The sequence below is a fragment of the Palaemon carinicauda genome, chromosome 28, assembly GCF_036898095.1.
Source record: "Palaemon carinicauda isolate YSFRI2023 chromosome 28, ASM3689809v2, whole genome shotgun sequence".
NCBI lineage: Eukaryota > Metazoa > Arthropoda > Malacostraca > Decapoda > Palaemonidae > Palaemon > Palaemon carinicauda.
Genome location: NC_090752.1, coordinates 48,686,444 through 48,711,360, shown reverse-complemented (window position 1 = coordinate 48,711,360; position 24,917 = coordinate 48,686,444). Strand labels below are relative to the sequence as shown.

The 24,917-nt window shown below is 36.9% G+C and overlaps 1 protein-coding gene across 1 annotated transcript in view; it reads left to right on the top strand.

Annotated features, from left to right (window-relative positions):
- The window catches only part of LOC137621569 (E3 ubiquitin-protein ligase AMFR-like), a 55,122-nt gene that overhangs the window by 22,460 nt on the left and 7,745 nt on the right, over positions 1-24,917 (top strand). The window contains exons 3-9 of the mRNA XM_068351973.1: positions 13,596-13,748; positions 15,559-15,652; positions 16,337-16,547; positions 17,808-17,994; positions 18,348-18,635; positions 18,758-18,903; positions 19,745-19,933. Coding sequence (XP_068208074.1) covers positions 13,596-13,748; positions 15,559-15,652; positions 16,337-16,547; positions 17,808-17,994; positions 18,348-18,635; positions 18,758-18,903; positions 19,745-19,933 — 1,268 coding nt within the window. The remainder of the gene's footprint in view (positions 1-13,595; positions 13,749-15,558; positions 15,653-16,336; positions 16,548-17,807; positions 17,995-18,347; positions 18,636-18,757; positions 18,904-19,744; positions 19,934-24,917) is intronic.

Here is a 24,917-nt window from a genome sequence, read left to right as displayed (position 1 = left end):
TTAGGTACTGCATTCAGAAACAAACTATTTGGAGAGTTCCAGTTGTAGACCAAATTAAACACAGCTAAGGATTAGCCTTTCTAACAATGCAAATCGGACTGAGACTTAGAAACTCCTGACGTAGGGTCTATGAATTGCTTTTTCTACATGATATTGGTATTTTATCTAGGTCCCTTAAATGCCATAATCATGGGTTGGACTTGATAAATGATTGATTCAGTAGAAACAACAATTGCTATCAATTTTTTAGTCAGCTTGCTGGGCTGGCATGCTTCATGGATTTTTATTCTCTGTTACTGTGCAGTTTGATACTCCACAGGCAGTTCCTCAAAGGACTTGAGATGGGTGTAAAGGCTTTTTTTCTGTATAGCATACCTAGGTCTTCATTAGTTAAGTCTTACCTTCAGTGATTTTTTGGAATTTTGGTGAGAGGAGTTGACATGTGAGGTATTTATGGAGGATTCAAGTATGGATCTCTTCCCTTTTTGTTTGTTTGTGTAGTTTGTATGGAGCTAAATTTAAGCTCTATTGGACTATCAACACAGTACAGTACAGTATGTTCAATTCAAGTGCTATGAATAGGACATATAAGTGGATAAGGTTAGTAGTTTTTCCAAACTAATAAGAAAATCCATAGGCTTTCAAACCAATGGCATTGATATGGATTTTTATGGGGAATTGGACAAGTAAAAGGCACAGTGACATAAGGATGAGGAAAGTGTATTTAACAGCTTATATTCCACCCTTATAGGCCCCATAGTCATACCAACTTGTTCTGCCAAGATCGAGAAACCTCTCAGTACCTCATTCTTTCGTGCGATTTCAGTGTCATTGTCAACGCTGTATCGCTCTCTCTCAGGGTATAGCTAATTAGTGATATTAACCATTGTGCATTATTTTTTCACCATTCATTTCATTTCCAATGTTGATTTCTTTCATTGTCTTAATTTTTGGCTTCTGTAACATAATTTTTTATGCAATTCCGTAGTGTTGTGTATTCGGGAGCCGGCTCTTCGCTTGCCCCCGTCGTCATTACTGTGAGTATCCTTGGCATTTCTTCTTTCTGCTAATAATTTTTCTAATAAATTCATTGTTCCGAGTTCATTTAGGCGGGTGGGAATTATCAGCTTGTTTCTTTCCTTTAACCTTCTTCTTCAGCCGGGGATGGCATCCGTTATATTGATGTAGCTGCGTTTTTTTTTTTCATTTCACTTTCTCAATACTGTCACAGTAATCATTTGCCTTGAGATGCTTGTTTTTGTATTTTTGTGTATTTCAAAATTAATTATGGATTTAGTGTTTTGGTTTGGTGTTATTTCTGAATTAATGATTTGGGTGGAATTGTGGAGTTTTAGTTTGAGTTTGAATCTCGGTACCACTATGTGAATTCGAGTTCAGTTAATTAGCATTTGTGATTTATAGTGGGTTTATAGCTAAAGTGACAGTTGAGTAAGGTATGCTTTATCATTGCTATTTGTAGTTTTTGCCATGCTTCAGTATTAGTTCAAAGTGTTGCATGGACAAACTTCGTGTGTGTTTATGTCCTCCGTTGATACCTCCTGTGTCTGTCCTGTAAGGACCAACACTGCTCGCCACAGGTGATGTGTGAAGTCTAAGGATTGCTCGGGTTTATCGACGGTTCCTGTTATCTCAGGTCTTACAAATGTTGCACTCCTATGAATGGTTGACGCCTCCTTGGATGCGATTATTGTTTAAGAATAAGATAAGGGATTTGGCCTGTCTCTGGTAGGGTATGGGAAGTTGAAAAGGGAAAAGGACATTTACAGTGCTAAGCTGGGAAATGGAGGGTGCAGGGGCTTCATATTATGGGGATGCATATTGTACTTGCAAATAATTTTGTCAAAAAGGAAGTACTTTTTCTGAAAAAGCAAAGGAAACCTTAAGAAAACATTAATAGGTTTGAGCAAATTGAACGAAGTGTTATTAGAAGATTTGGGAGAGTAAGGGGATGAATAGTATCTGAATTGCAGTACTGTATTACTGTATTGTAAGAAGAAGGCTGATGCCTGGGTGCATGGTGAGAAGGGTACGTTAGAGAAATAATGGGTGCTTATGCAAGTTTTTTTTTCATAGTCTTTCTCATTTCTAGAGTCACGTCATCCTTACTGCGTCGTCTGCATGACTGAGTTTGACAGAATCGTCTTTGCGTGTTTATTTTTGCCTCTATAGCAATTTTTACACATGTTACGAAATCTTGTACGTCTGGCAGAGATGGAAAGCATTGGTAGAGGGCTGGCGAACGTAAACTACGAAGATCTACGAGAACAGCCAGAGTTTCCAAAGACGTATAGAAGTTATAAGGCATGGCGTTTGGTTACTTGCAGTTCGTATGTATATTGTGTTTTCACAACGTACTCGTGAATTTTATAGCAAGGCTAATGTTACCTAATGTCAAAGAAAGAACAAAAAGTAAGCAGAGAGCAACAAAAAAGAACCAAGAAGAGAGGGGAACATGAAAAAGAGTACAAAGCTGGAACATTCTAACTAAAACTCTGGCAACAATGAGAGGTCGCTGGCACCTCATGACACCCTTATTAGTAAACTTAGGGTTTAAATACCTCGTTTAGGGTACGTTTATGTAGGAATAAACAATAAAAGTACAAAGTAAGGTTATCATAATAATGTTATCTTTTTTTTTTCTTTTTTTTTTTTTTAAAGAAAAGCAAAAATTTATAGCAAATCGTTGAGAGCTCATAACTGAAAACATACTTTTTTACACGTAGGTACATTTTTTCATTAATTTATTGTTCGATTTTAGAGAGAAAGATATCATTGAAAAGAGGAATAAAAATTCCACAATTTTGTGTACGGGAATTTTGATTTTCCTTTATATCTTTTTATCATGAGTATTTTACATGTAGACAAAAAAAATAGGAAAAAATTCCTTAAAAAAAAAAGAATAAGGAGAATAAAAAATCTGTCACACAGAATTATTCAATTTATAAAGAAGTTTTGTTTGTATGATTTTCAATACAATTGGTGTCATGTTAGTGGAGAAATATGTACCTAAATTTTTTTTTTTAATCATAATTTCTGCTAACAAATCAAAAAGATTTTGATCAAGTGACTTGAAATTTTGGAGCCTTTGTAGGGTGACGGCCAGATCCCGTAGAAAACGGGAATATTCTGAACTGTGGCCGTCGTTCTAAAAACTATTTTGGTGGGAGAAGCTAACTTGAAAAACCCACCTAACCTATGCTAAACGCCGTATCCTTACCCAGGGGGCTTCGCCTCCCCAGACCCCCCCTTACACAACAGTTTCCTTACCTACGAGTACGACGGGAGAAGCTAACTTAAAAAACCCACCTAACCTATGCTAAAAGCCGTGTCCTTACCCAGGGGAGCTGCGCCCACCCGGACCCCCCCTTACACAACTTATTTAAGATCCGTAGACCATTTCCAAACGTTATTATTCTATACAAGATAACAGTCGGAGTGATGATAAGCAAATTAGGACGCTTGGCCATAGCGCTACAAACTACCCGAAATTTTTATATGATGAAGGGATTATATATGTTTAAAACATATATAGGAATTGTTTATTTTGAATCATCAGAAAAAAAATGCAAGACATGCGGACGGTCCCCTTAAAAAGTCTCCTCTACCCTTACCTAGTGGAAAATAGTCACTGATCAGTTACATTGCAAGGTTTTCCCCCAGTTTTACCATTGCTCTAAATGTCCTCCCCAAACTCGGTACAGTATTTGGTTTTATGACCCAAATTCCATACATCTATCTATACATCCTGCTGCCTTAATGTCTCATCACTTCTAACTATATTGATGCCTGAGCATTGGTATAATTTGGGGCTTCCAGTTTATCCAAGTTCTTTTTCAGAGATTTTTGAATCCTAACATTGTCAATTCAGCAGTACAGTATGCAGGTCTTAGTATTTTTTATTTTTCGGTTTTCTTTTTTTATTCAATCTAGAGTCCCATGACACTGAGACATCTGTGACACTTTTTGTCTGTTTAATCAATCATAGTAAAATCTGGTTGTTGATATGCCTCTCCATACTGATACTGTAATCCTAGAATGAATTTACCGTCCCTTTCTCTACCATCGGCTCTGGTTGTGGTTAATGTTAAGATCAATTTTTACAATCTGTTATTTCTTGCTCAGGCTCCAGCAGAGGGCTTTGTCACAGCATTTTGTCTTGTTAAACTGATTCTTTGAAATTATGATTTTTATTTTCATTCTTATTTCTTATTCATTAACTATCTGAGGATCTGTTCATTTAGCTATATTGAAAATTTATTCAGCCTTTTAATGTAGTTTTCAATTCCTCTCTGTCTTTATTCCTTTGTTATTGATGTTGCAAAGCGTTAACAAAAGTAGGTTGACACGTCCTTTCATTGCTCTCCGTAAAAGAAAAATTGCAAGTCATGAGTGTGACTAGGATTTTGTCACAGTCAGGTTCACCAAAAGGTTAATATTACTAAGTATTTATCTTTACTGTTCAGCCAGGCTGTATTCCAAGGGTACCAAAATAAGGAAGACAACTTCAAGTGGAAAATAAAAGGATAAGCTAAGAATGAATGATGAAAGAATTATTAATGAGAAAAAAAAAACATATTTAATGAGTAACAGGGAAATTACACAATTATATTTAAGGAAAAAATGTTATCTATAAGATTTCAAACTTGAGGAAAAGGCAAATATAGGATTTTTGGCCACTGGTAGTCATCACGGATAGAGATGGAAATATTAAGGGGTGATGGAGAGAATGTTATTGGCAACTATTGAATACTTAGAACAAGAAATGGGGAGCTGGGAGAAGCACAGGGTGGAGGGCCAGTGATGGAGATATGGTATACAGAAGTGAAGCAGGCATCGAGTAAAATGAAGAGTGGTAAGGCACCAGGCCTATCTGAGTTTCAAATTGCAATGTCAATATCATTATTATTATTATTATTATTATTATTATTATTAAAAAAGAGACTAGAGGGAAACCAGAAGCTCTAAAGTTCTTTTGTAGATTTAGAGAAGGCTTATGATAGAATACCTAGAGAAGTGATGTTTTGGTGCTTGAGGAAGAAGAAAGTCCCAGAGAAGTTTGTTAGAATGGTAGAGATGCTATACAGAAGAACAAGGACAAAAGTGATAACAGTTGTTGGCGAAACAGAAACTTTTGAAGTTAGTGTTGGATTACACCAGGGGTCAGCATTAAGCCCATTTTTTTGTGTTGGTCTTGGATGTGTTAAGTGAAGGGATCAGAAATGAAGAGTTGTGGGAGTCGGTATAAACAGATGATTTGGTGATTACTGCTGAAGATGAAGAATTACAGAGAAGGGTGGTAGAGTGGCAAGAGACTTTGGAAAGTGGTGGCTTGAGGGTTAATGGGTATAAGACTGAAGTTATGGTGAGCAGTAAGGAAGGTAGGGACAGGATAGCCATATATATAAGTAGAGAAGCAGTTATAAAATGGGTAGAACAATTTAGATACTTTGGATGTACAGTACTATAAATCAGGAGGAAGGATGTGAGGCTGAAGTTGAGAATAGAATAAAAATAGCATTGGAAAAGTTGAGGGAGGTAGCTAAAGATGTATGTGATAAGAAAATGCCAATCAAGCTAAAATTCAAGAACTATAGCACAGTCATATGACCAGTGTTAAGGATCAGAAACTTGGGCTTTAAGACAAAAAGAGGAAGCATGCTTGACAGAACAGAGATGAGAATGCTATGGTGGATTATGGGAATATCACTGCTTGAAAGATTAGAAAATGATGAAATAAGAAGAATGGCAGGTGTAGCAAAGATTACAGAGATAAGTTTGTCATGACTGAAATGGTGTGGGTATGTGTTGAGGATGGTCGGAGCGAGTGAGGAAGGCTTGGGAGGAACCTGTTAGGGGAAGAAGATCAAGAGGGATGCAAAGAATTAGATGGTGAGATAAGGTGAAGGGTGATATAGAGAGGAGAGGAGAAGTTTGGTTGAAGAGGATGCCTTTGATGGCATTGGAGAGGGCGCATCAGGCAACTGACCCCTTAATGCAGGGATAACGGTGGGGAAGAAGAAGACTTGATTCAACATGCTCAACAAATAAGTTGCACTAAGCTTTTAACTTCTGAAATTCCATCATTTTAATTTGGAGATCATTCAATATTGGTCACAGACAGAATAAAACATCAGTATTGAACCTTACAAAATAAAACTATGGTACATTCTTGGAAGATCTCAAATTTGGGAATGGTCAGGAAGATGTAAAAATATTTACAGCCTGCCCAATAAGCAAGTTTAATTTTTAGATCGGGGATAAGGAATTTAGTAGACCAAAAGGTTTTATCCAACATTTCAAGATGAGTGTCAGCTGCTGGGAACTGAGACTGATTTTCAGATTGGGGATAAGGAATTTAGTAGACCACAAGGCTTTATCCAATTCAAGATGAGTATCAGCTGCTGGGGACCAAGACTGATTTTCAGATCGGGGATAAGGAATTTAGTAGACCACAACGTTTTATCCAACAATTCAAGATGAGTGTCCGCTGATGGGGACCAGACTGATGAACAATATTCAAAACATGGCAGAATAAATGAATCCAAAAGCTTTCTGGGGATAGACAGGTCTTAAAAATTGTGGAAAAACTTTCTCATTGAAACATGTTTTAGTGCTGTTTAAGACAAGACAGACTATATTTCTCAAAAGTGAATTTTCAGTCAAACTGAAATTTTTTGTGAGCTACATTTAGTTAAAAAATAAAATCTGAGTGGAAACGATACAATGTTCTTGAAACATAAGATTACCAACAAATGTACTCTGGTGTTATTAGTGTTTAATATTATCTAAAATAATTTGTGCCATTTACTAATTTTAGCTTGATATCTATGAGATTCAGCAACCACAATTTTACACTCAGATGAGAATAGCATCATCTACATAAACTGTAACCTTTATTTAAAAGGCCAAACTGCATCTCAGGTATTTGATATTTAAAATAAAAAAACAAATACAATATCCTATGAATACATTACTGTAATCATAGTGGAGCCCATCAACAATTCTTTGTAATTTATTATTTGAAAGTTCAATAATGATACTAAGAAATGATTCAACAGTTTCCATTTTTAGTTCTCATGATTAACAGGGTAAAAAGAAAAGCTCTTAAAGTCAAGACCAATCAAATGAACTTCATAAATAGAATAAAAAGGTTTCTGCCATATAACTAGAAATTGTGAAGCATCACAAGCACCAAGTCCTTTTGAAGACAAAAAGATATTTTCTCTATATTTATGAGGCCTTTTCGTTTTGTAGGCAAAGTTGAGGTCTTGAACATTTTCATAGAAGTACAGTTTTGAGGTTCAAAAGTAGACTGAGCTCTCAAAAGATTGAGGTGATTTGGAAGTGTGATGAAAGTAAAACATCAGTAGTTAGGTAGAGTTATTTATAGAAGTACAGTAGCATGGGCTATGTCTTGGATAAAGTCATCATAATATTTTAAGGCTGAAGGTTCACAAAACTGATCAGAGCAGAGAGAATTGGTTACAAGTCTAACCTTTATGAAAATTATCCATAACCAAGTTATGTTATTTCAAGTTATTTAAAGTATTTTGCTCATGAACACTAGAACACTAGACAAATGTTTATACAACACATGTCTAGTAGTAGCACTGTATCTTGTGGTGTAGGATTTGCTGCCATGTCGATGAACAAAACCAGTCAAGTCTCTCTACCTATAAAAAACTTTAATTTGCCCCTACATGAAAACAAACACTTGTCCTTTAATAGAATTGTTTTCATATTTAGAAGGTAGTTATAAATTTTAATGAGGTGGCATAAAAGCCCTGCCTACCTGACAGGCCACTGAGCTTTTCACTTTGTTTTCAGCTGCTGGAGTAAACAGAAATACTCCTGGTGTTGTCAACTGGCTGTTTTAATCTATGTTTTCTTTTAGATAATTGTTTGCAGTTCATTTTGTGACGGATATTTGACAGCATTATTGTTGCTATTTATTCCATCGCTAATGGGAAAGAGGGTCTGTTGCCACAAAGTTGAAGGGAAGGGCCATTGCCTTCTTTTTCTCGTCAGCGTTGTCCCATTCCTGAAAGACGATAGAGATTTATATCCTGGCAGCGCCGTCTCTTCTTGGAGTTCCTATGAGCTCTTTCCCTGTTGAAGTGTCGTCATTATCTTGGAAAGTAAACTTGAAGTTCAAAATTTTTTCTCTTTCACCTCACCTTGTCTTTTTACGCACTGCAAGTCAGGATAGAGCTTTTCCCCTTTATTGACAAAGAAGTTCATGAAGACCAGTCGATAAGAGTTTTGTATCTTGTTCATGATTTGTACCGTTTTCTTGCCTGTGGGAGAGAGAGTGTTGCATCTCAAATCTCCCTGACTCCCCTTACTAAAGACAAAGGTTAAGAATACCTGAGAACATTCCTCCTCGTCTTCACACTCTGCCGGTTGGGATGGAAGGGCTCTGCCCTTCTTTTCCCCTTTGGACAGAGAAGGCCTAAAGATCGATTGATGCTTATGGTGTTTGCGTGACTCCTACATTTTCTCTCACCATATGAGAGACAGTACTGAATCCCCACAAATACATTCCGGGAACATCAAAAGCTGGATCCCTGCACACTGAATCCCCATGGATATACTCCGGGAACGTACCACACCCTTTATCCCTACCAAGATCAAGAACCCTATGCACACGATACTCTTCATGATAGACAGTGTAGTACCGAGAACGTTCCATGAGACGAAGGGTTTCCAGTATGTTCTTGCCTTGTTTGGGCGGCCTTCATGTGTTAGGAATGAAGCAAGGGAGGCCTGTACCTAATGCTATTACCGATTACTGCTTCCTGGAAGAAGACGACATCATCGTAGAATGGTCGATCTTCCGCAGTTGTGTCTTATCAACCTCTCCCTGCTTACACGAGGAAACTACCAAGTAGAACAGGGAACAATACATATCATGAGGAGCGGTGCATGCCTGGTTCATACCCAATACTTGAGTTGTTTCGGATCATACTGTAGCAACCACCAGTACAGTACTCGGTCTTGCAAGAGAACTAGCGCTTGCTCCTTCATCAGGAAGCAGGGCGTTGCCCTGTTCCTTTTCCTTATTCAAAGAATTTCTGAAGTCTTTTAGGTAGATTACATCCCAGTAGTAGGAGGAAAAGGGAGCATACTGTACGTCTGAGCAGTGAGCGAGACATTTTCGTTTTCCAGTCTTAATTACTGGTCGTACCGAGACAGTTAACGACCAAACAGTTCAAAACTGAGCTATGCCATGTTAGCACTTAGTTGGCTGACCACTGAAAGATAACAAAGATTATGGGCCTCACCAAGACCACTCACAATTCGGGGAAAAAATCTAATGAATCATAGGGCAAGTGTCATGTACTTCCTTTCAGCACTGTGCAGGTGTAGCAAGTTTTCCTAAACACAGTAGCCCTGTCTTGAATTGAGGTTTCCTGAGTGTCAAGTCCTGTCTTCATCATGGATTCCTCATCCCTTTCGTGACCTGATAGCGACAATGGCCCGTCTCATGCTTCCTCGGGTTTCAGTCAAAGCAAGTAACCTCACCTTGCCACACTTATCTCCGCATCCCTGGATTGACAGAGGGAACCAAGACGAATGTGTTGCCTTCCTCTGTTGCCTCACAAATTCCCATATTTTTACCCTATCCTGTTGTGTAGCCTTCAGATGTGCTGCTTTAAAGAGGAAGAGGAATTAGCCACTAAGACAGCAAGACTCGCCAGGCTGAGTCTCAAAGGATATTGACCATTGCTCTGCATACTTTTGCAAAGGAAACAGCATTGTAAAAAAAACCGACCTTCCCCGCGATTGGTTTCCAATATGAGCTATAGGAACTCGCGCTCCAATGTCCAGTGCTACATGTGGGACCAAGCACAAGCCCTTGTCCCTCTCCTATTCCAAGACATTCTAGGGTCACTTCAGTGACATCAAGCCTCTGGTACATACCAAGAACTTAAAAACGATCAGAGTACGTATTCGTCTGAGAGTGAGGAGTATTCAGTATCAGAAACTTTGTTCTAGTCAGAACGTTGGCTTTTTTCTTTGGCACTCTTCTTCCACGGGGTATGCTGAGGACTCTTCGGGGACGCTAACACTTTGATGAACATTGAGAAAATCACCAATAGTACCAAAAAGAGAGATCTCGGTATATTCCTTCTTAGTGTCCAAGGCAACAGGTTTTTTATTGGGAACGTCTTCTTCCCAGAAGATGTTTCGGTATGTGGTACAGGTGTACAAACCTCTGCTATCACTGCTTGTTCTTGTACAAGACCAACCCTGTATATCCTTCTGTAGGATCATAGCCGCTGCCCTCGCTTCTTTCTCTCTTTGAAGAGTTCCAGAGATGACAACCCAGCAGATGGAATATACAATAAGCGATAGACAAATGTATTGATGTTGAAAGACCATTTCTTCGCACTTGACCGATCCTACGACAGGATCAACATGCACTTGATTTCCATGTTTCCTGCCTTCTATATTGCCACCGGTCTCCATGTACAGTATACTATCGTCATTTGAGAGGTCACAGTGTGACCAGTCACTGTGGGATGGGTCTCCTTTATGCCATTTGAATACATCACGATTGGATCTCTCACAAATGGTCCTCATTGACTTCGGGTTACAGAACTTCTTACATCTGCTTCGTTCCAGCTCTTCCAGTCCAAGATGCCTGTGAAAGAGGAACCTATAATCGTTCTCATTGCCACGAAATCTTCCCTTCAAGACCACCAAGGTTTTCTTATGATTTGCCTTTTATGTTTCGTCTTCACGGGAACATACCGATTGTTCTCTCTCTCATTAAGACAGGATTCCTTACACATGTTCTCCACAATTGTCCATGCACCGCGACCGGTTATGGGTGATTGTTTTCTTCGATTCACCAGGGAACTAATATACCTGTTACCTGCCAACTGTTCCTGCCCAGAGATCGTCCAACTCAATAAAACCTTTCAACGCCTGGGATCTTCATAATGAGCAAAGTCAGGCAAATCCTGCTGTCTCAGCTGCTCCTACCTAGCATGGGTGGAATAACAGGCAACCATACAACGTTACCAAAATCCCTCAATTTCCTTATTTCGGGGAGTAGCAAATCAGTAATCGAGTGAACCCATTTAAATGACTTAGGTTTGTATAGCTAGGAAAATTACAAATTATTTTCAAGATTTGTAGTGTTTGTGCAAACCTTGTTGCTGTCCTTACAAGTGCTTTAGTATTGATTTAGAGAAAATTGAAAAAGCATTAGATATATGGTTACCCATGGATAGTCAGGTGTAAAGACAGAAACCCACAAGCTTACACGAACAATTTAGTGGTGATAGAGGTATAGTAGAAGAAAACATCTGGAAGATCAGATTATTGTGGAGCTGGAATATTACTTAAATCATCAACATAAGAGGAGGGAGAAGAAGAATTTTAATTGAAACCTCAAAATTGGATTCTTGAAAACAATTAGTATAATTTTATTAAAACTGAATGTGAATTCAGATAACTGAAACCTTCTCTCCAGCAAGCATATAAGTGTTTGAAACCGTTCACAATTTTCTTCACAAATGTGGAGAAAAAGTGTGTTGACAGTAGACAAGCTATGTCCCTCTATGTCATCTGCTTCTGATGTGACACACCCACTGCCATCGGAGTTTCCTCGAATTCCTGTATTTTTTATGCTACTTCTCTCCTTTACGACTTAGTAAGAAAAACCCTATAGCTGGTTCTTATGATGAGAAAATATTAATGAAGTGATAAAAAGGCTAGAAAGAATCAGTACAGCACTGTATATCCCAATGATTATTGAAAATTGTGTATACAACTTAATATTTAAGAAAGAAAAAAAAGGTGGAAAAATACAAATGTTTTTGTTGCTTATGCTCTTGTTTATAAATATTTTCCTATTAATTTTTTTTTTCATTGTTTCATTATTTCCAGTTAATACAATGAAATGAGAATTCTAGTTAAGGTATAAAGGAATTTCTTTGCAAGACATTCATATGGCTGTTGAGCTGCAAAATACCAGATGATGATCATGAATTATATATCAGTATTGATTACTCCAACTTTAGCTCATTGTGCGACGTGTACTTAGACTCAGTTGTGTTTATATAGTTGTAGGGGAGGATGTTAGGATTCTTGTATCCTCCTTCACTGTTCTCTCTATAGATGTGATGTAGAAGAGTAATGATTTATTGTTCATAAGTTAATCATTTCATTATTGGTTCATATGGATGGGCATTTTAATTCTGAAAAGGTTATGCAGAAACAAAAAACATGTGGAAATGTTTAGCTCTTGATTGGTATATTACCTTTTAGTAACATTTACTGTGGAACAAAGGAAAGAGTAAACAAAAAGTTTTTATTAAACACACAGTAATTGTAAGTGATCACAATCACAGCCATGATTACACAGCTGCTACCATGCATCATTGAGGTAAATATTTTTTCCTTGTTAATTTGTACCAATTGAAAAATATTTTTTTTTTTCATATAAATTACTATAAAAAGTAAAATTTCATTCCAAGACAATTTTTAAGACTAGGAATATAAATTTTAACACAGCAGAAGAGTTTATATACAAATGCTAACCTTTGTTTAGTATTTACTTTAGTGCTTACTGTAGGTTTATTGTTCTTCGTGATATTTGTTTTCACCCTCGCTATTTAGAAACTCTGCTCTCCTTTTTATCGTTTGGAAGGCATTTGTAAAATTTTTATTTTTGTTGTTATAGGAGGTTGTCTTTTGCTTCGAAAATATGTTGCCAGAATCAAAAGTTTGCTATTATTTATTTATTTATTGAAGCCATAAACTTATAAAAATATTTGCTCTTTCATAAGAAAATTATAAGTGATATTTTCTGGTTGTTAATCCCAAGTAGGGGATTAGTGCTGTCAGAGCACTATAGCCTTTACTTAATGTCTTTTCGGTGTATTTTCAGCCTCTAGTGCCACTCTATATTTGTGTGTGGTATACCTCTGATCATGCTTCCTGTCCAATCAAACCTCTTAATTTCATACTGAAACTGGGGTTTTCCTCCCAGTTGCCTGGGCTCAGGGACCACTTTTGTACATCCCCTTCTGGTTATTAATGGTACATAAATCGGTAGAACAATGCCTGTACTGTGTGTATGATGTAACTGTTTTAGCTGTAAGTATATGATGAATAACCCAGATAACTCCTATACCTGATTGTTGAGATTTTAGTAACAAATTTAAATTCAATTATATTTTGTGTGGCCTTCCACTTTTCAACCTACAAAGTATATCAAGCATTGGAAGAAAATTCTTCATAGGAAATTTTTTATTAGAATCAACATTTTTATATGTCCAATCATAATATTGTGAGGAGTTGCAATACTGTATTTTAAATATGATATATTACTGTACTATATACTTTGGGTGAGAGTTAAACCAGCATTTATTAATTATTATTAAAATTGCTTTAGGATTGAGAGATTTTCAGGGTTTTTGTGTCATCTGGAAATGAAAGGGAATAGCATGAGTATGATATTCTTGTATTTAAAAATGTATCAGCCTGTATAAACCAAAATTAATGTGTAACATATCAAGGAAATAAATATACTTAATTTGATTATATTTTCTCCCCAGTTATCCTTCTCTGCCACGACTCCTCGGAGGACTCACGTTCGGCTCCTTGGCTTGCTCGGTATCATATTAACAATAGCAACATTTTGTCTTTTGATATGCGTCATTGTTGGCTGTCACTCTGGCATAAATACTTTTGCTTTCATGGTTGCTGAGGTAAGTGTTCATTATTTTTATGTTAAATTTTACCACAAGATTTCTGAACTAATTATGTCTTAAGTCATGCTTGAATTTATTGGTAGAACTTGCATATTTTGTTTCTGAAAGAGCAAGATTCTAAGACTTTATCTTTTTGAATTATTTGTTTCAATAACTCAGTGGTCAGAGACAAACTTAATTAATTTGGTGTTTGGTTGGAAATGTTTGTTATGGTTAGATTTTTGCACCTTGAATTGGTTTTCTTGTAGAGTTTGTAATTGTAAAATAATTTCTGTACAGTCAGACCTTGCCATTGGTGAGAGGGTGGTTGTTAGGTAAGAAACACCAGCAAATATTGAAGAACTGCAATAAAACTCAAAAACATTTTGTCTCTTGGTTTTTAGAGATAAGACCAAGGTACAGTAATAGTATTCATAGTTATTGTATATAACACTATGATATAGAAAAGAAATTATTAGACAAGGGCTACAAAATTCATTCATATAACAGCACAATTACCCTCCACTATTTGAATGTTTATCCAACAAACTTCCCCCAGTCAAACATGTGCAAAAGTAATCATTATAAAATTTAAATGCAGTACGTTGGTACCTCAGTTTATGAGCTTAATTTATTTTGGGAGTAAGCGCGCAACTTAAAATGCTCATACATTCAAACAATTTCTCCCAAAAGAAATCATGGAAATTAATTCAAACAGTTTATAACCTCCTAACATCAATAGATACATTTTCTTAATTTCCAATAGAAAATAAAAACATTAATCTGACATCTAGTTAATTTAAAATAAATTGTGCATTTCATGTTTTCTTTATTCTTTATTGATAACGTTTGTTAGTTTGATAGCATAATTTTATAAAAATCTAGTTTAGCTTGATGGTCTACATATCAAAAATAGATACAGTATGCACATAGCAAGAATGCTTAATAATGCAAGAAAAATTTTTAAAAGATTGATTGGTAACAGTACGAAAATTAAAATGAAGGGGAAATTTATCACTTTTTAAGAATTTTTTTACCTATTAGGAACTAATAGTTGTAGGAATTCTAGATATTGTATGTTATTTACGTCAATAAATATATGCAGACACCAGCTAGAGTTTTGGCAATCAGTTGACTGAAAATTTGGAAAGATAACTTTAAATTGTCGGTTGGTCAAATGTGAAGAAAATCTGTATAGATTATAGAATACTAATTCAATTAATATCTAGATGCAGGAATTCTTGTAAGATTCATAGCCTAGTTAGGAGGTAATGAAAGTAGGATCAGCTGATGGAAAACATTTGAGGGTTGAGACTTGTGGTTAAGAATCCAGTGGATGTTCCCAGGCTACTGATGACAACTTTATCTTAAGGACCCAGGGTTGTATAACAAAGCAAAATACAAATTACAGTTCTTTTAAAACTTATGTTTGAAGCCCTTGTGTACAGTAATACTGTACCATAATATATCTGTCTTTTCTATCAAGGCCTTTTTCTCTATTTAATGTTATATTTTGGAATACCAGAGCCTTCCCACAAATAATTGAGTACTGTATGTTCATAGCAAACCTGCAAATGGTAAGGTCTGATTGTAGTTTTATGTCATGTTTGCATAATTGTCTATTGATTGTATACCATTTGTTTATGGTGGACAAGTGTTCATGTGAGAGGAGTTGATTTGGCTAATAATAATAATAAAAAAAACTCAAGTGGTAAACAACATCATTTGTATTACTGTAATTGTTGATCTTATCCAGTTCAAATTAACAGGCAATGATGATATCTAGTTTTGATCATCCCCTTAACCTTTGCTCAAAATGCTTTTTCAGTGCATACTGTTGATTGTGAGGACACTATATGTGATAACACGCTACAGCATCTACCTCTGGGATATTTCACATGAAGGACTTTGGGAAAAGAGAGGTATGACTGAGCCTTATTTGATTGCGTGAATAAATCATCCTGGTAAATGGGTACATTGCAGTACAGTACAGTGTAACAACCTAACTGCATATGATTACACCGTAGAATAATTTTAAAAAGTAGCGTTTATTTGAGACATTAATAGACTAGAATATTTTCACTGATCATTAATTTAGGTTGTATGTTATTAAATCCAAGTCATCAGTAAGAAATAATTTTTTTTTTTTCCAGATTTGTATAAGTCTGTTACAAGAGATCAGTGCTGTACTTTTAATTTTAGTACTTGATTTTATTTAATGCACATCATAACTTTTGCCTAAGTGAATTTTATTTGAAGGAATCATATAACTGGAGTATATGATGTAATTTTTATTGTAAAACTCATTATTAATCACATGTATTTTATATTATCTGTATTTACTGTATAGTGCATTGCTCTTTGTAAAGACTTATTTTTTATTATAATGTTTTGATATTGATTTTAACGTTAAGAATAGATAACCTACTGCAATGTTGTATGAACTAAGTTTCACTGAATAGCACTGGTGTGTCTGTTGGTGTGCATTTTGTTTAATCTATAATTTGTGTAGCTTTCATTAGGAATACCTTTCTGTTTATTCTTGGCTGAGCATACATCATTTTTTTTTTCTCATCACTTACCTCACCCACACGTACGACTTGTAGGGCGCTATGTGTATATGACGGAGCTCGTGTTTGAACTGAGCGAGTTGGTGATCGATATGGTCCATCACATTCACATGCTGGTGTGGGGTAACATGTTCCTGACTATGGCCTCCCTGGTGATTTGTATGCAGTTGCGGCTACTATTCTACCAGTTGCAGCACAAAGTCAAGTCGCATCGCAACTACCTCAGGGTCTTACAACTCATGAATATGTAAGTATTGTTTGTAATACTGTATCTCTTCAAAAGGGTTGAGTAGAAGATTTGGAATACTGTAATGATTTTTTTTAGTAGTAGGAGATTATATCATAATCTACAATCGTAAATTGAATGTTATGTATAAAGTTGCCCCTCTATATGCATATTGAGAACTGTACAGTATGTGCAAAGTCAGTGATGGTTAATCACAGAATATTTTATATCAAGTTTTAAAATTTAGAAATTTGCTGTTTAATTTCAAATTCTTGCTACCAGCTGTCATCTGGGATATGTTATTCATTTCTGGTGATATCAGCTCATCAACCTCTTTCTTCTCACTTCTCTAGTAAATTATAAGCTTAACTATATACGAGCGTCCACTGTATATCTTTGTATCGATGCTTGCCCAGTTGGCAAATATAGTATGGCCTCAAAGTTTAAAATTACTCCAATAGTCATAGAAGAAAGTTTAGTGGTGATTAAAATAGTTTTAAATTCATGATAGATAACATGAAAAGAGAAAGTTTTTGATAGAAGATAACTTTTAAAATTACTCCAATAGTCATAGAAGAAAGTTTAGTGGTGATTAAAATAGTTTTAAATTCATGATAGATAACATGAAAAGAGGAAGTTTTTGATAGAAAATAAATTTCGAATTTAAGAAAAGATTTGTCTGCTAATAAAGTGGCAGCTGTTAGATTTCTATGAGAATTGTAGATTGTGTTCAAATAGAAAAAGATGTTTTCCAAAACATCAATTCAGTGGTATTGAAGTTATATTTTTCTGAAAGCAGATATCAAATTCTGTTCTTTGTTGCAAGCCAATATGCAATTGTAAATGTGGTTTATTAGGAAATATGTATTCATCTAAGATGGAAATTTATTGTCCAGAGACTGAGTTATTAAGGTTTTTGAAATACTTGTAGCAGATGATATAAAATGAAAAGTTCATTGCTTTTCACTAGCACTAAACTGCTAAAGCTTGTTTGTTAAGCAGGATGAAGTGGGTATCATTTTGTAATTTATTTGTTACATATTTAACATCATTGTTTATCTTAATTTGCTCTTATTTTTTACTAGATTCTTCTTTAATCGTTTATTCTTTACTTTGTTTCTTTTCCCTCATTGGGCCGCCTCTTTTATTTTGTCCCTTTGGCTCATAGCATTCTGATTTTCCAACTAAGGTTGCAGGTTTGATTGCAGTAGGCTAATGATTATAAGTTAATCAGTTTTACCTAGACAGTATAGAAATTCTAATTTTTCACTTATAATTAAGGTATCCGGAGATAAGGGGAGTAGATATACTATCTGAAGAAAACACCTGTGCAATTTGCTGGGAACACTTGGAGAGCGGCCGCCGTCTTCCATGCTCTCACCTTTTCCATGCATCTTGTTTGTTAGCGTGGTTGCATCAAGACCCATCATGTCCAACTTGTAGACACAAGCTGCAAAAGCCAGAACAGGTAAGTTTTTACTTTGTAATGGGTCTATAATTTTTTTTTTTCACCATACTTCATATGTGATTTCTTATCCTATGTAGTTAATATTAATGGAATTTTTGCTTTTAAATTTATATGAGTAAAATAATACCAAGTTTGCTAAAATTCTCTAAATGTGCATAATTTATCATACACATTCTATGTAGTGAATGAATGTTTTGCTTTTCTCTCAAAATATTATTAATGTGGTATTTGGATCTGCCTGGAGAAAATTCAAATACAATACTGTACAGTATATGTACTAGATAGTTATTTTGTTTACTTTTTTATTTGATAAATTTTGGATAAATTATCTTATGGTGTCTTGTGATTTTCAGAATGATGTTCCATCTTTGCCGAGTTCCATCTTGGATGGCCTTATGCCATCGGGAGAGGAAAATTCACTCCTTGGGGATGAAAATAGAGGTGATGTATCTCACGGGGGTAATGGAGGAACGTTCCCTTCCCCAGCAGCTCCCGAAGGTTCTCCAAGAACTGCTGGCTGGAGATATGTTTCCTGGTTGCCAAGTTTTAGCGTTGAACAGAATCACACACAACTTCCTCGCCATCATCAAGCAAATTCCCAGCCAGCATCTACTTCTCAACTTGATAATTTAGCAAGACAGGTAGAGTACTAGGTTATCATTTTCGGTTATACTGTGTCATAAGTAATAGTTGTGTAACAATCAAGGATTGCTGATTACATAGATATTGAGGAAAATTTAACATTTATGCTTGCATATTGCAGGTACAACAAATGTTCCCAGATGTATCATATGCTCATATTTTAGAAGATCTCCGGCACACCCATTCTCTTGAACTGACAATTGATAACATTTTAGAGCAACGAATGGTTAATCCCCCACCTATGTTTTCAACTCATGACAGTTCAAGGTATGATTGGTGCTCTTTTCTTTAATTGATTTTATATTGCATGATGTTACATTTAAGGCCTTCAGTCTGAGAATGTTGATGAAAGTCTGTTCCAGTTCATTTTAATACCAGCAACTTTGGCAGTTTCTTTCATTGTGTGCTCAATTGTGACCAGCCCGCTGACTGTAGGGATTAGTGCTAGCAGTGCACCTCATGCAATGTACTGTAGGCATGACTTTAGGGGTTTTTGCTGTGTTTTAGCCCTTTTCTATGTCAATTATTTAGTCCTGTACTTTACTGCTGCTCTTTTTTTTTTTTTTTATCTTGCTGTTAAACCTATCAACTTTTACTTCACAAAGCATCTGTGCCAGAATCTCCTAGTTGTACCTTAGAATTGAATATCCTCCCTGACCAGATTGCTGGACCATGTGACTCAAAATACTATGAAACAAACAAACCTCTGTATGTGGAGCCAATTCTGGTTTTTTATTCCAGGTATAACCATTTTAAGGAAGAAATACCATTTTAAACGGTCAGGATACCTTGGAACTTTTGAATTAGAATGTAATTGTAACTTTATGCCAAAATTTTGTATCAAGCATTACATATAGTTGGTAAATTTATTTGCTTACACATTTATTTATATTTATTCTCTGATAGCTGAAAACCTTATCATTTCTTAACACCATAATAAAAGTAGATGAATAAAATGCTGAATAACAGAGACAGGTTTAATCACTTGAACTTATGTCCTAAACCACACAATTCTTTATCTTGGTTTAAAGTAGAATTACTGTTAATTGTGAAACTATTTGGAAAAAACTTATGCAACATTTGTAACCACACATTTTCCATTCTTTAGTTCTATGTTTGGGCTCGACCTTGAAGAAGAAAGCCAAAACCTACTGAAAGAGGATGAGGATTCCAGAGATGAAGAAGAAAATTTTGTTGATGCTCCAGTGATACCTCCATCAAGCATGTCCCTGAAAACTATCTTTCTTGATAGTCAAATTGGTCTTGCAGAAGAGTCCAGTGACACAGAATCAGAAGGGTAAGATAGCTTGGCATGTGATTTGTGTTCTAGAATTTAAGATGACTAATTAGATATGTGTATTCTGAGGGCAGCCTTGAGGTAACCCATATTTAATAAATATTTTTTACATTCTAAACTAGATCCATAGGGCATATTTTCTTATGTGTATATCATCCTACTATTCCAATAGGGTTGTTGCTTAGCAAGTAATAATACTATAATAATAATATAAACATTTCATCCTTGTAGAATAGGGATATGTCTTTAGTGGTACTAGAACGACAGGTGGAAGGAAGGGGAATCCCCACCCACCTGGTTGAGACAGATTAGCCACTTTTGTCATTAGCCACAACAGGCACTACTTCTCAATTGTTGGCTTTTTTCTTACATTCATTTGTCTCTCACAACTTGACGATTTCAAACAGCCTGCACTCCTTTGCACCCGGCTCGCTTCGTGTCACTTCCCTCTCCACCCAGCACAGAATCCCTTCTCATGCTGGCTCTGACTCAGTCTTGCATTGTCTCTCCTCGAGTGTGTATCTCCTGCTTCAGTCCTTTTTGAGCAGAATCACTTTTTAATGTAAAAAAGTTATGTATTTGTATACAGTAGTACTTAGTCCTGTACAGTGTTTATGTTTGCCAGGTAATGTACTATAGATGTGTGATTCCCTACAGTACTGCGCAAGAGATGATGCATCAGGAGTTGCATTGTGCTTTAAGACTGCGTAGAATTTGTTACAACAATAGTCAGTGGTATTTGTTTAGAATATGTACGTTTAGTTAATCTTAAATACAGTATCATTGGATACATATTGTACAGTACAAATTCCAGTAACATATAGAACGGTTTATTAACTATACTGTACAGTACTGTGTTTAAATTACTACTGTACTCTACAATATTTAACTGTCTGCTATATATGCGGTGAGTTGTCAGTGCAAGTCGTCCGAACGAAAACAGCGAACACTTACAGTACAGTTAAGCTGTAATGTAGTGATAGTACTGTACATTTATTATAGTAATAATTTAGGCGCTACAGTATCAGCGAGTGTTATATTAGATAGGAACAATGGTTTTTTGTTGTTTCAAGTCCCAATGACTACTGTAGTGTTACGTACTACACTGCACATGTACGGTACACCTACTGAAATGCGTTCATTCATTTACATCATACTTACACTGTGATTGAAACCAATTAAAAGCAATATTAGGCAGTACATAGTGTGATTGTTCACTGCGCGTAGGCAATGGTCAGTGAGTTGGTAGGGTTACGAATTATCCCACCCTAGGGCAGCAGGAATTCGCAGATTCTCGGTCTTCTTGCCTGCCTCTGTCACCTAACCCCCGCTAATAAGGAGAGCCGACTGTAGTGTACTTCCAAATTTTATTTTATTCTCTTCACAATCTAACATCCTTAAAATAAAACTATTTAATTAATTTGATGAACCTCCCTGATATTCAGTATTGCTTCTTCCCCAAAATCTCAGTTTATCGACATTTACCCCCCCAAAAAATTATCAAAAGCTTTCCTATTTTCTTTCCTTTCAAAAGGTACATGCTGCCAGTAAAATAGTGAAACAATTGGTTAAAGGTAAATAGCTCACTAAATTTCCCTTAAGTGTTCCATGTCGGAAATGCCACTGTTCACGGATGCATCTAAGGAGGGTTGGGGCGCACATCTGAGTACCATTACTGTGCACAGAGTATGGTCACTAGAGGGGCAAATGCTGCACATCAACAAGCTGGAGTTGATGGGGGCCCTTTGCACCTTATAGGCCTTCACAGTACATATTCAAGGCTACTCATTCGCGCTAATGAGTGAAGATAGTCGTGGAGTATGTCAATAAAGGTAGGTGGATGGAGTCCCATCCTTAATGCGACCAGGCTGTGAAGGCACACATTTTGTTATTAGACATTGGTATAAGCCTGACAGCAAGATCCATTTCGGAGAGAAAAAAAAGGTCATACCAGACAAATTCAGCCAGAGAGGCTAAGTGGTTGGGTCAGGGTGGTCCTTTTATCCTCAAATGGCAAAGACGCTTATGACTTTGTTTCCTAACCATAGACCTGTTTTCAACCAGCCTGAACCACAAGCTACCAGTGTATTGCTCACAAGTCCCAGACTCGGTGGCATTCGTCGATGATGCATTTTAACACCCTTGGGACTGGATGGATGCGTACATCTTCCCCCATTTTGTGTGATCAGAAGGGGACTCAACAGGGTCCTATCCACACCAAATCTCTGACTAAACCTAGTGGTACTCAGACCGAGTCTCCCTCCTTGTAGAGGAGCCTTGAGAATTACCACTGAGGCCAAACCTCGTATGCCAGCCTCACGTGTGAAGATACCACAATGCGCTATTGTCCCTGTGATTTCACGGGTGGAGACAGCCAGTTCCTTCTTGGGAAGAAGGGGTTTCCAAGGAGAGCAGCAAGAGAGATGTCAGTATGCCTCATATCCTCCACCGTGGTCTACCAGGCAATGTGGGCAGTATTCTGTGCGTGGCATTGGGGAAGGACATCTCCCCAGTCTCAGCTTCAGTGTGCAAGATAGCCAACTTCCTGATCTTTCTCCGAATGAACAAACACTTGTCAGTGCCAGCAGTAAAGGGCTACCACACGATGTTGTTATTATTATTACTTGCTAAGCTACAACCGTAGTTGGAAAAGCAGGATGCTATAACATGAGAATAAATATTTCTTATATAAACTACAAAGACTTTAACAAAACAAGAGTAAGAGAAATTAGATAGAATAGTGTGCCTGAGTGTACCCTCAAGCATGAGAACTCTAACCCAAGAGAGTGGAAGACCATGGTACAGAGGCTATATCACTACCCAAGACTAGAGAACAATGGTTTGATTTTGTAGTGTCCTAGAAGAGCTGCTTGCCAGAGCTAAAGAGTCTCTTCTACCCTTACTAAGAGAAAAGTAGCCACTGAACAATTACAGTGCAGTAGTTAACCCTGTGGGTGAAGAAGAATTTTTTGGTACTCTCAGTGTTGTCAGGTGTAAGAGGACAGGAGAATCTTTAAAGAATAAGCCAGACTATTCGGTGTATTTGTGAGCACAAGGAAAGTGAACCGTAACCAGAGAGAAGGATCCAATGTAGTACTGTCTGGCCAGCAAAAGACCACATAACTCTCTAGCGGTAGTATCTCAACGGGGTGGCTGGTGCCCTAGCCAACCTTAGGCCAAATCTGTCTCAAGGTGCTCCACCTAGAGGTCTCCAGAAAGATCTTCATGCTCATGAGGAATATTGAAGTCTTGTCCACCCAGACTTTTATGCCTTCAGAATGGGATGTCGGGAAAGTTGTCATTCCTCAAAAATGCTCAGTTTGAACAGTTTTAGTAAACTTTGGAGAGGGCCATAACCCTCAAGGCAATTTTCCCTTTGGCATGGGCATCAGTCAAGAGTCAGTGAGGCCCATGGTATCTGTTACCAGGACTCACACTCAGAGGTTAAAAAGAGATGACTTTCAAGTTTGTGCCAGAATTTGTAACTAGGACACGTAACTGCAGTTTGTGATAAATTGTTTGAGTCTTTTTTTTCAGCTCCCTGAGGACAATATCTGATGTTTCAGAAGTTCTGCTCTGCCCAGTCAGGCCCATCAGGAATTATCTGAAATGGACAGCAAGCTGCAGACTGCCCATTCAAAACTTATTCGTGGCCACATTTAGGCTATGGTACACGATCAGGAGAGCGTACGAGAGTAGGGGTAGCACAGCCTCTAAGGCTGACAAAGTACAAGGGATGTGGGCAACAATGACCTTCAGGAAGAATGTTTCAGTAGAGCTGGTGCTGAAAGTAGTAAGGAATATACAGTCAACCTTCGCAGCACACTACCTGCAGAAGGTTACATACAGGTCTCTGGACACCACCTAGGGTCCAGTTGTAGCTGCCCAACAAGGAATTTAGGTCCTCATTCAGTTTACACTTGAACCCAGAGTGAAAATGTATGAATGGCAAATACATATTTTTCTTCCCCTTTTTACTCCTCCAGTTAAGAATACATGTTTATTCACCCAGGCATGAAGAAGCATGCCAGGTGAGTCTTGCTAAAGAAAAAAAATTTTTTGGTATGGTTCAGGCAACACGGTCTATTCTTTGGAAAGAGTGAGGAGGTTAGACTGGTCAAATGTGTTAAATGATTTGCCCAGAAGGACGATACCTTCTAATTCCAAGGATATCTAGTTCTCGCTTCCCTCCTATCTTATCTATCTCTACTATGGCACTTCTCAAAATTTTGGAAGGTAGCCGACATAAAAAAAGAAACAAAAAGGATTTTTCCCTCATCGTTCCTCATTGCTTGATGATGGACTTGGCTGTGTTTGATTGGTACGGCTAGGGTGCCGGGAGAGTGGGCTAGTCCTAAAGATTTCCTACGGTCAGTTCAGGTATGGTTTCGCCCCTTCTAACTGTGAGTTTCCTATTTAAAGGACAAGGGTTGGTATTCGTGTCATAACAAAATTTTTTAAAGTAATTTGTATTTTTCCGAACTATACAAACCAGAGTCCTTTAAAAATTTACTGCTCACCTCACTACCCCCCGCAAGCCCTATGGGTTAGGGTCAAGAATGAGGAATCGGACCACTATACTTCTGCTAGCCTCTACACAGGAAGACTTTTGTTTACCTTGCTGGGTCGGCTTGGGTTTTTTTTTTACTCCTATTCAAGGGACTCAGTTTTTTTGTTGTTAGGAAAAATACAAATTGCTTTTAAAGTTTTTTTCCATTTTACCCCATTAGGTCAGAAAGTGAATAGGGATTCAGAAGATAGGTTTCTATGTTCAGTGAGAGCTTAATAAAATTGCTAATTGCATTGAGTCCCTTATTCATTTTGTGAGGTTAGGATACTGAGTTGTCCCATTTCCAAGAATGCTGTGTCCTTTCTTATTGAAGGTTTAGTGGTGAAACCTGTATGCAGAACTTGAAAGGTAGGGTTCTTATATTAGGAGTGTTGGTACTTTTCTTAATTTCTCTTGCAATCTGTCTTTGGAAAA